This window comes from Chroicocephalus ridibundus, chromosome 6 (genome assembly GCF_963924245.1).
Source record: "Chroicocephalus ridibundus chromosome 6, bChrRid1.1, whole genome shotgun sequence".
In the NCBI taxonomy this organism is placed as follows: Eukaryota; Metazoa; Chordata; class Aves; order Charadriiformes; family Laridae; genus Chroicocephalus; species Chroicocephalus ridibundus.
This window is the reverse complement of record NC_086289.1, coordinates 9,201,271-9,213,473: the sequence shown is the minus strand read 5'-3', so window position 1 is coordinate 9,213,473 and position 12,203 is coordinate 9,201,271. Positions and strand designations below refer to the sequence as shown.

At 40.6% G+C, this 12,203-nt stretch overlaps 1 protein-coding gene across 6 annotated transcripts in view; it reads left to right on the top strand.

Moving 5' to 3' along the window:
- The first annotated feature begins 358 nt into the window (after positions 1 to 358).
- The window catches only part of ATRNL1 (attractin like 1), a 527,881-nt gene continuing 516,036 nt past the window's right edge, over positions 359 to 12,203 (top strand). For 5 of the 6 annotated variants that reach the window (XM_063338744.1, XM_063338742.1, XM_063338745.1 and 2 more), the window contains exon 1: positions 359 to 1,395. In XM_063338744.1, the coding sequence (XP_063194814.1) occupies positions 1,094 to 1,395 (302 nt within the window). In that variant the 5' untranslated portion in view covers positions 359 to 1,093. The remainder of the gene's footprint in view (positions 1,396 to 12,203) is intronic. The other variant, XM_063338741.1, reaches the window with a different exon arrangement.

The following is a 12,203-nucleotide window of genomic DNA, read 5'->3' as shown; positions in this document are numbered from 1 at the left end:
CCCCCTCCCGTCCCCCCCCCCCCCTCCCCTCCCGCGGGGCCGTGAGGTGCGGGCGGGCGGCCCGCGGCGGGCCCGGGGCCGTGTTACCTCCCCCCGCCTTTTTGTTTTAAGCGCGGGCGAGAGAGGTGCCTGTGGAAGCGCGGGTCGCCGTCGCCGGGCGCAGGGGAAGCGGCGGGAGCGGCGTGCGGCAGCTGCCGGTGTGCCATTACCCCGGCTGCACCTTCCCCGCGCCGGACGGAGGGGTGGGCGGTCTCCCCCTTCAGCGCGCCGGGCCGGGCCCTCCTCCCTCAGCCGCTAAGGGACGGGCGGAGGGACGGATCCAAACGGACCGAGGGGCGGGGGGCGTTCGAGCAAGCAGGCGGCTCTGAGAAAGGCGATGACAATTAGCCTTTAAAAATGGCTGCTTGGAAGCTGTCATCCAGGACGCGGAGGGGCTGTTAACCCTCCTCTCTCTCCCGCCCGCCTCCCTTCCCTGCAGGGCGAATAACGGAGAGGCGATAAGAGCCCCTCAGCCCTTACCAAGCCCCACCCCCTCCCGCCGGTGCGGGATGCCGTAGCGGCTCCGGGGCCCGGCCGCCCTCACTTCCCAGCTGACTGACTGGTGAGAGGACGGCGGCCCCCGCCTCCCCGCGCTCCTCCTCGCCGCCGCCCGCCTGTGTGCCGCGGGCAGAGGCACTACAAAGGAGAAGAGGGGAGTCGGGGGGCTACATGACCGAGGGTAGTGTGTGTGTACGCCGGTGGGGGGCATCTCTGGCGAGGAGAAAACACAAGGTCAAGAGGCAGTTCTCCTCCTCCTCCTCCTCCATGGAAGAAGACGGGAGCGATGAGCCCTGAGGAGGACGACGAAGAGAAGGGGCGGATGGCTGAGGGCTGCCGGGCTTCCCCTCGGGAGTGAGGGGGCGCGGAGGGCTGAAGGGGCCGGAGGAGGCAGCGCTGGGGTCGGGAGGGAGGAGAGGAAGGCGAGGAGGAAGCGGGGGGTTTGAATCTCCCTGGCTGGATTATTTCTCCTCAGGGGAAGCTGCCCCTGCCCGGGGTGCCCGGGGTGCGCGGGCGGCGCTGCCATCGCTGCCCGCCGCCGGCCGCGCCTCGGCCCATGGCCCCTGCCGGGAAGATGGAGCTGGGCAGCGGCGCCCGGAGAGCGGGAGCTGCCCCCGCGCCCCTGGGCGGCTGGAGACCTTTCCCTTCCTCCTGCTGCTGCTGCTTCTCCTCGCTTCTGGATGTGAACAGCTGGCTGCTCTTCTACGGCTTCTTGTACCTGGCCCTCTATGCCCAGGTGTCCCAGTCCAAGTCCTGCGACAAAATCTCCTGCTTCTCGGGTCATTGTGTCAACTCCACCTGCGTCTGCGACCAGGGCTGGGTGGGCGACCAGTGCCAACATTGCCAGGGCAGGTTCAAGTAAGTCTCTGCTTATTACGACTCCCTTCTTCTTCTCCCTACACCCTTTTCCTGTCATTTTCACTTGCCTGGCTTTTTTTTTTTTTGCTTGTGTCTGTGATGATTTTTGTTCATGTGTGGTGGAAGCATGTGACAGAAGTTAAGGATTATATAGGCTCCTCCACCTCATGATCCCTCCCTCTAAGAGCACAGGGGACAGTCCTCCCGTGGAAAATTGTACCCGCTGACTTACCGCTGAAAATAGGCTGCTCCACTTGATGGGAACTGAGAGACAAGGAGAAATCGGCCTAAAGCTGTGTCGCTGCTGTCCCTTCTGGAACTGTCATGGAAGTGACATGGGCACTTCATGGGGCTGCCCAGGGAGCAAAAATTACTAGTGGGTTTGAATGCCTTTTTCCTTCTGGAGAGTGAAAGTGTTTTCTCATTCCAGTCTTCCTCCCTTTCTTTCAAGTGTTTTAGCTAAGTGGATATTAGTCAGGCACATTCGGGCTAACATAAGTGTAACTTAGTGAAATGTACATGACTCATGACAAGGTTTGCAGGAGAGGAGAGAATGGTAATTGTAAAACAATAACATATTTTTGTAAAGGAGTGAGTGGTCAGTGGAGCTAGAACTACCTTCTTATTCTGAAAAGTGAATGTGATACCGAGTCATTGATCAGTAAGAAGGAAGCGCACCCTGACACTTGCTTTTGTATACGTAGTGGAAAAGAAGACTTAATTTATAGGGCTGTCATTTTCCCCCCGCCCCCTTTGGTATCAGTATAAAGACTGACTGTGAAGAATACTGTTTGCTGTTATTTCACTTTATAACCTTGGACAGGACATCTCATTTCATTCCCTTGTAAAACACCGCTTAAAAGAAGGAACTCTATTAAGTGTATTGACATATGTAGCTGGAAAGTGTTCTAATATCTGGCTAATAACAGTACATTGGTGAGGCTGTGTCTTAGAGAATTCAAATTCTGTCTTTGGAAAAGTACTTTTAAAGGTTAAAATATCAATAATTGTCTCTTCTAAATTGTGTTTAAGTTCAGTTTTCTCTTTGGATTATAAAATTAAGATATATAATTTACATCTCTCTTAAATTTTTAATCCAAGGTCACTTATTCCTAAATAAACAAAAAGTAAATCCGGTAACTTGTTAGCTTGGGAAGTTAAGGAGTAGCTGGAGTCAGACATGTTGGCTGAAGTAATGTGCACGCTGCAGAGAAAGAAATGATTCCCTCGTAATACCTGGGGGATTAGTCCATCAGTGAGATTATAAATGAGTTACAAAGGTAATATAAAGCAAATATAATACATCTTATCTGCATAAGAACTTGGTAATAAGATTTTAAAGTTGGTCATTTGTTGCCTGTGTGTATGGAGGATTTGGGGTTTGTCCTGCTCTGTGCAGTGGAACAATGGGCTAATTGCCTATGGATTGAGAGCAAGGAGAGGAGGCCCAGGTGAATCTTCTTTGTGTGTGAGGATCTGCAGGAGACAGGCTAGCAGAGCTATTATTTCCTTGCTTTAAAGAGATTACTTGTGTCCTTTGTCTTGATGCCACTCACAACAGACTCTAATAGTGCAAGGGTTGAAGCAAATTTTTACTTCTTAGATTTCAAAGCTTCATGTGAATTAGTAGATTCTCTGAAGGGCTACTGGAGCCTTTATCCAGTCCTTACAGGTATTTCCTTCATTATCTGTTGAAACACTTATGTTTCTTTACATTGGTTGTATTTGTCAAGTGAGGAGGCAGAGTGGTTATGTTTTCACTTCTGGTAGAAAGTTAATAATCCATCCCCACCTAGAGGAAGTTCTGCCTGAATGTTGAAAGGGCAGCTCTTCTGAGCTAAAGTAACACAGTGGTTAATCCATCTGCTGTTAGTTTTGGTGAAATCAGGATATATTCCTTATTAACTCCTCTATATTCTTTCATGCTTAGCTTTAGAAGTGACAGTGATGCTTGCATTTTTATCACAGAAGTAAGCTGTTTCTATTATGTTAGAGACCTATTTTTTTACTGAGGACTTTTTCACAGTGGTATCTTTGATAGCTCATCTTTAATCTTTATTCTTAGAAGCAAAATACACTCTGCAATGAAAAAAGGCATTCCAAGATTTAAAGCTTTTCAAGTCTTGTGAGTTTGGGATGGCATGAAATATGTTAACATTTGTTACAACGCAAGCAGCAACTTGGAGTGGTTGTATTTTGAATCCTGAAAATTCAGAGGGATGTTGAATGGATGATGAGTCAAGTCCGTGTATTTCCAGCTGAAGAGTTGGAAAATGAATGTTAGTCTGCCTCATGGCTGGGTGATTGAAGACCTTTCTGACTTCTGTGGCAGTTGATGGTTTGGCTTATTTTTGTGGAACACTTGTGTATTGTTTCTGTTTGTCTGTGAAGGGTGAGTATGTGTTTTATACACAAATAGCCATGGCTGGGCTTTTGCAGCAGCAATACTTGCATTTGATGAGTTATGTTGGATGTATATAACTTTTGCAGCACTTGCTTCTGTCAGCAAGAATTATTATGAAGAATGTTTCAGAATGACATAAAGATTGAAAAGTGTGCTTGGCTATTGTAACTGCATCAACAGTTAATTTATGGGTTGTAGATATAATCTACGCAAATGTTAATTGAACCTTGTGTATTACTCTAAACATTTACATTGTTCTAAGGTTTCAGCAGTTTGAAGTGCCTTGGTGCCCCTCTGTTATGCAAGATTAAAACTGAGCTTTTAATGACCTAAATAGGACATGTGTAAACCCTGTTTTCTGTCACTAGATTATTCGAGGAAACAGATTTTTTAAGGGTAAACTTAAAACACTTGAGAATAAAGGGATCTTTATTTTTCTTCGTACAAGTGGAGTATAGTTATTTTTGCTCCTCTAGGAATGAGTGACTTTCATTAGCAACCATCAGAAACTTATTGTAAGAGAAACACTCTACCTAGGGGTAACTTGGGACCGTTAATTCTTTGGCAAAAGATGTGTAGTATTTTTGGTTCTGTTTTACTTCTTTTCTAGACTGAGAAATAACAACATAGCAGAGAGACGTCAGAAATAATTGATCAATCTTATTTTGACACCTTAGTAAGCAGGTGTCAAAATTAATTGACAATACTATGGTAACCTTGCCTTTTCCCTGTAAGAGAGCTACAGAGTAAGTAGGCTACTTTGCAAATGTTGCTCTGGACTGGATAAAAGAAGGGTGTATGGGAGGTAAAAATAGGCAAAAAGTTTCTCTAGCACTATTTTATGACTCTTAGTTATCAACTTTTGTATTTATTCCTTGTATTGTGAAGCATGTGGTAACCCGTTATATAAATGGAAGTGTTGTTATTCTTACTGCATTGTGTTCACATGCATGTCAGTCACTTTTCAGAATGATTTAGGCTTCATCTCTGCCTGGCAATAAACTATTTTACTCTCTGCTAAGGATGGATGCAATTCTGATTATTCCCTTCTCAAACTTGTTTTTTTCCCTTCTGCTCTGACAGAATGCAAAAACTTTTTTTTTTAATTATTCTTTTGTTACCAAAATAAAAAAGGGAAACTTTCTTATAAAAAGAGAGGGGGAAGGAACTCTGCCTGCCTGCCCACAGGAGACAGGTGAAAGAGGAGAAAGCCCAGGGGTGAGCAGGTTCTGTTTTTATAGTGGGGAGCTTCAAACAGCACAGTTCCCAAGATGTAAACAAGAACACAAGCATGAAAGCACAGTGTCCAGTTTTATTTTGATAGATTGATTTATTAAGGAAATAAAGCTTTTAATGCTTCATCTGCCACTCTTCCCTATCCTGTACCTTTGAATTCGTTGGTCAGTTACAGTTTTTATGATGGTATGAGTTTGGGCAGCAGGGAGAGGGAAAGGCTGCCCGAATCAGTTGCATTATGAGACTTCAGGGAATTCAGGGAGGCAAACATTATGAATGGCCCAACTGCAGGAAAAGCTGCAGTCGCAGCTTCTACGTATTTAGATGTCAAAGTCAGTCAATCTTGAGATGCAGCACTACAGGAACACAGGTTTCATTAGTTTTGCTACTCACAGAATGACTTGTTAGAAGAAAAAAAGTTTTCTTCAGGTTGGAGCAGGAAGTTACCCCTTTTTCTAGCTGTGGTTTGTACACTGGTGTGTAGAAGAGTGTTAAAGAAAAAATTGAGCATGAAACTGCTCTTCCTCTTAAGTTTGTGAGTACCTGAATGACTGGAAGTAACCAATCTTCTAAAACGCTGTCTTTAAAAAAGTAGATTGTATCTTCAGACAGTTATTGTTGTTTATTTGGTAACTTGTGGGTCCCAATTGGCATATGTAATGAAGCAGATTGTACAGAATAGGTGAGCACCTTTGAGTACCTACACTTCAGTTAATCTGCTTTGCCTGGTCTTAGATACCTAGTTGTTACGGTGTGAGTAAGAGCAAATTGATCTGCTTGATTATTAAACCTTGTCTCCAGATGTTCTTATTGCACTTCTAAATTACCTCCTGCATGTTCTTCTTAATTTCTAGAGCTCCTATAAAAGATTCTGTGTTCCTCAAGGGCAAAACAGTTTACAAGTACAAGAACCTTCACAACTGAAGTGTTAAAAGGGTATCAAACTTTATTATTCCAGGCAAAATCCCTATTTCTATCTAAAACTCCGAATTCTGCTGTCTTCAGAATGACTCACGCAAGGAAAGTGTCCTTAAATTGCAGACTGTAAATGAACAATAATGTTGTATAAGAATCGATCTTTAGAAAAAAGTTAGTTTTAGCTGCAGCCAGTTGAAGTTCATGCCGTTGTGAAAAGGGGTGACTATCCTTCATGCTTCTCTTTGATTACATCTTTCTGCTTCTTATGTAAGCATTAACATTCCTGCTGAGAGTTGGAAAGTATCAACAGGAACATACCTCCCCACCTCCCAGCCAACTTTTTTTAAAGCCATCTCAGTTTCCTCATGTTACTTCACTTGCAAAAGTTTCTTGCTGGCACAAAGGAGGTAGCTGGAATGAGCAGGTGTAGATGGGAAAAGAAAATTGTCCCTTTAGAAGTTGTACAGGCTTAGTTTGCCTTAACTTTCATGTGAAACAACATCACCATTACACTGGTGTAACTTCTGTTACACAGGGTGAACTCCTGAGTCAGGCTATCAGTTGCAAAACTGCCTTTGTCATCAGCATGGCCTGTATCTGATTCAAGACATATGCATAATTATTCTTATTAACATCAGTGGAATTGTGTGCGATATTTTACACCTGCAAATTGCCTTTTTATAAATCAACATGTGAATGTTAATATAATTAAACTAGTGGAAACATCAGTGATTATGATTTTTATCCTTTTAAAATGTGATCTTTATTGAAATGTATTTTAGTGGTGATGCTTGGAAAAATATTTTTTCCAATGTGAGTTATTCTCTCTGTCTGTATTAAAATTTTAAAATACAATGATAGTTTGTATGATAGAGATTTTGAATTTGTAAGGAATAATTTTTTTTTATTCAAATCTTGTTTTGAAATGTAGAAGCACAAGCCATACAATCATACTACAGTCCTTCTACAAGCTAAACAATCTGCACTGAAAATTGTTTTTTGAAAGGAAAGCAATCTTTCTGAAAACTTTAAAAAAAAAAAAAGGTTTTTATTGGAGTGTATTTTTGGTTGTTATTTAATGCTTCCTGTATAGAATCATTTAGGTTGGAAAAGACCCTTCAGATCATGGAGTCGAACTGTTAATCTAACACTACCAAGTCCACCACTAAGCCATTTGAATGGTGAGGGTTTTTCATGTTTTTTTTGTAGACAAGACCAGAAATGAACTCGGTGATTACCTGTTCTTACCATTTATGTAGGCTGTAGGGTGACTCTGAATTAATTCCTGTTTGAGTTGAACACATGGTTTTGAAAAGCATCTGTACATGTCTAAAAACACTTCCACTGTCTGAAATCCCACTACAGATATTCAAAATTCTTCCATTGGTTATTTATCTTCACAGTTTTCTATAACTAGCAAAAACAAATGTGTGTTTCCCCTAATCCAGAAAATCTACCCTACCTCTTTTTTTTGTTTCTTTGAATTTTCTCATGAGTCAGGCCTTCATCGCAGAACCTTCAGTATGTCAGATCTGTGTTTCTCCTATGTAGGTTAAAATATGGTCACCTTTTCGTCACTGAGAATGGAGGAGCGTTCCTCGAGTCATCTCAACATAAAACAAGTTTTTCCATCCTTGATTGCTCTCTCAGTTTTTAGCCTTCCCTATTTTAGAGCTGTGAATGCCAAAACTAGATGCTTGTCTTTTGGTAATGGTGGTACTGGTGAAACATAGAAGCTGAGTAACCTCTCCTCTGCTGCTCAGTGTCCTGCTGTGTGCAGCTGCAGAGGATGCTTCGAAGCTTAGCACTGTGCTGGCTTAGCTCAGCCCATTATTTTCTCTCTCACAAGTCTTCTCAGAGTTGCTGCATCCTCATACCAAGTGATTGATGCATGGCCCTGCTTTTCTCAAACTAGCCTGTGAACCGAACACACCCTCCCCTGTTCAGAGTGATATTTAATTGTGGGGCTACAAACATGCATGTGTTTGGGATGGAGCTATGCTCTTCTAAGAACACCCCTCTTTCCCCCCTCAAGCAATAGATAATTAACAATGTACAGAGTCTCTTCCTGTGTGTAAATCTGAGGCCACCTATAGGATTGAATCGAAATGCAAGTTAGGCAAAGGGCTTGTGCGTTCTGGTGTCTCGTTTGTTTGCAGATTAAGTGGTTCATTACTTAAGCAAATAAGTGTGGGAACAGATGGCTGATGACCCTGTCAGGCCTTCAGACAGCACCAAAGGCTGGTTGCCATTGCTATGGGTGTGTAAAAAGCTCAGTTGTATCGAATGTATGCTTAAGTCTATCCATAAAGGATACATAAGTGCTGGTACCACTTACAGCATTTAATATTTATTGTGTTTTAAATTTAATTTGGCAAATAAATAGTCTCATGCTGTGTATCTCTTACTTCCCCTAACCAAAAAGAAGGCATGATGATGATATTTTGGAAGGCATTACCATAGTTCATGTCATCTTTTTAAAATGAGTATGAGTAGTTTTTGAGAGATCAGTTTGTCACACTGCACTAAAATTGATTTAGTTGTATGAAAATGTAGGCAGAAAAGGTAGGAGGTAATAGGAGATGCTACAGGAATATCCTTAGGATATTCTTACACATAGTAACTGAAGTGCTGGTGAAAAAAATCTTACTTTAAAACACTACTACATAGAAAATTAAAAAAATGCATTAGAAAACTCATGTAGTATTGAAGAATAATCATCTGTCAGTGTCCATAGAATTTATTATTAGCTGTATAGTCTAGTCTTGGAAAACATGCTACAAAGTTGATGTAAGGAGGAATAAATGATGATAATGCCTGAAAACACAGGCACTCCGTGAACTGCAGCTGTTAACAGTAATAAAGGGATAATAGTAAACTATAAGCAAAGGGTGTGTTTTCATGTGAGGTGGGTGAGCAGTGGGAATTTTCAAACTAGTATTATAGGTTGCCCTGTATATTATTAAAAGCCTAATGAATGCATGTAAGAGTTGCATTGATTTCAGAGCTCCATGTGGAGCAACACCCTATTGAGAAGTGATAGAACTGAGCTCAACGCTGTCTGTTACTTAGTGTTTATTCACAAAGTGCAAGAACTGCATTTGACTTTGAAGTGTCCTGCAGACAGAAAAGCCTAAAGCTTGTAGACCTCTAAAGAGTAATTTGGCCACCAGTTCTACAGAATATTCTAAGGTAAACATCTTAAACTCGCTGTTAATGCAACAGCATTTTGCAAAAAATGAAGTCACTGTAAAATCTCTCCCAAAATTTAGAGCTTATGTCACTCATCTGTAAGAAATAGATCAGTTTGTTTGAATCAGTATTTTATATTTCTTAGCTAAGGATGGAAATGTGCTACTACAATCACATGATCACAAAATATCTATTTTGTTCATGCTAATGATGTTTAGAAACAAGCTAGCCGTAGAATATTTCCGAGTTTTAAGCAGCATGTGCCTGAGAATCATGATTTGGGTAGGGAATTTTGAAGCCAGGATATTGTAGGATTACCTGGCAACAGAACAACTACTTAAAGATTGGATGCAGACACATAAAATGACACTTAGTGTCTGCATTTTCTTATGGATTTCTTCTGTAATTTATGTGCTTCAGTGTCTCATCTGTAAAAAGGAAATAATGTTTCCTGTAAGGTTAAAGACTTGAGGTGACCCACGACTGTAATGATGAGGGAAAGCTAATAAACCAGGTACAATTTTAGAGAATGCATTTCTTCCTAGAATGTGATAAATACTATGGGATGAAGTACTGTTGTCCAAACTGTGCCATGTATCTCAAACAAATGAGTAAAATTGCATCCTCGTTAGGTAAGGTGGATCTAAAACTCGCAAGTCTGTATTATTGCAGAATATTTGAAGAATAAATTGTTGTCTTATTCAAGAGAATCCTTGGAAAAAATTACACGTTGGCTGTCACCGATAAGATTTTTATTAGAGAAGGTGAGACCCCCAAAGACCCAATGCCCAACCTAGAATTAAATCTTACAAACAAAATATTGTGATACGTTGCAGTACTTAACAGATATTTTGATGAGTTAGTGCTCTACTTATAGAAATACAATGTTCTATATTAATTATGACATTCTTGTATCAGTATCAAAGGACCATCCATTCCAGATTTGTAGGATGATTGCATTATGTTATTATAGAATTGTGAGTCTGGATTCACAGTCTTTAAATGTAGCTATTTTATTTTTTTTTTATTATAGACATGTACTTGTATTTTATGCATAGATGTATGTTTGTTCCCGTTTTCCAAGTTTTCAGCTTGTTCTCTGTTACCTTGAAGGCTAATAAACTTGCCTTCAATGAAAAAGTGGATCGTGTTCAGTATGTCATGTAACTATTGGGATGCAGAAGCTAGGACTGAAGAACAATCAGAAGTATCAGAGAAGGACCAGATTTTAACTATGTACGTTACCAGCGGTGGCAGTAAAGTGTGAGAAGCAATGATTTTGGTCAAGACCCTGGGAGGAGAGCTGGGGTTAGTAAAGTCTTTAGATGCTTTGGTGAGCTTTGTGTAAGCAAACCATGAGGCACTGTGGAACAGGAAGACAAATGGTCTTCATTGATTGTTGCCCCCGGTCCAAGGACAGAGATGAATTAACAAGAAAAATATCTTGCTAGTCATGCTGCAATTTAAAATACTTTCCTTTTTGTAATAGATAGTACTGGTGAAAAAAATATGGCAAGCTTTATTTTCTTGATAATGCATCTCCGCTTTCAAAACTCAAGAAAACTTTGAGATGCTCTGAGTTTTGTAAAGGAATACTTGAAAATTATAACTTTATTAGCAAAACTAAAAGTAAAAATGAATCCTAATGTAGGATAATTTGCACCTTTAATAGTTTTTTGAATCCATACAGTAACTGTGTGTGTATGTAGAAGTATGCATTTCTCACAAAGAAAAATCCAATACAATAAATCAAAACAAATACAAAATAGCTCACATTCACGTCTGTATGTGCAAGCTCAATTGATGAATGTACTTTGGAGGATACCTGATAATCAAATGTATATGTGGTATATGCAAGATGTACAAAAGCAGTTATGGGGAAGAGGGAACTGTATGTTTCATAGGAAGTATCGTAGAGCTGCTGTAATTAAGCCATGTGCTTCTGTAGTTCTCTCAGGTCTGCTTTGTTTGCTTCCTAAGTCAACTGAGACTTTTCTAAAGGGTAACTTAAAACATTGAACAGGAGCTGGAAGTTGTTTTTGAAAAATGGCAGATACTGGACAAACAAATGTCTACTTTTGAAAACATACAAATTTGCACTTGTGTGCACAGCTGTAATATGTTAAGACAACTATGTTAGAAAATATTTTTGCAGATGTTTTCTAAAACCTAATGCTGATGTAAGTATTACATTCAGAAAAATTGTATTTAAAGTGTTGGGCTTTTTTCCTAGGTATTTTCTGTAGGAATTCCTGTAGGAATAATCTGTGAGCATCTATTTTAAAATCAAGAGGACACTTTTTTTCTGGACTTTTTAGTTTCCAAATTGCTTATACTAATTCAGTGTTCATGGGGAAAAAACCCCAACCCTAGCTATATTCAAGGAAGTACATACTTCTACATCTGTATCATGCTTTGTATCTGGATATCTTATTTAGGCACTGGGTAGCTAGTAATCACAATGGCCTTGAGAAATAGACACTAATTTTTCTAGCTGTTTTACAGGTAGGAAACCTTAAATTGTGTGTTTGTCTAAGGTAACATAACAAGTTACTGAATTGAAATGGAAGCTTGTGAGTTTATCCAATTTTCTGTAATTCTGTCCCTGTCTGCATTTTAGGAAGACTGAATTATTTTTAAATTGTACATTTTTTTTCTGCAGATATACAATATATCTTGGAGTGCTTTGTTTTTTCAGAGGCCTTTACTATGTAACGTAATCATATATGGGAGAGGATTTGAAGCTTATTATTCAGGTATGGATACATAGCTGAGGAGTTTTGTGATGGTATTTTTAGACTGACTGTTCCAAAGTCATACTGTGTATCATTCAGTGAGTACATAGGGGGCGTTTGTTAGTGCAGGTGTAAATGCCAATATAGGTTAGAGGTTGATGAATACATAGAGAATTGATTTTGAAAGGCGTTCTCCATTCAAATGAGTCGGGACATCAAAGCTGGACTGAGTTTGTAGTTGGTCTGTCTTCTTATTTTTAAAGGGGCCTCGGTAAGATAGGGAACAAGCAAACCCCAGCTTAATATATTGAGTTCACAAAAGC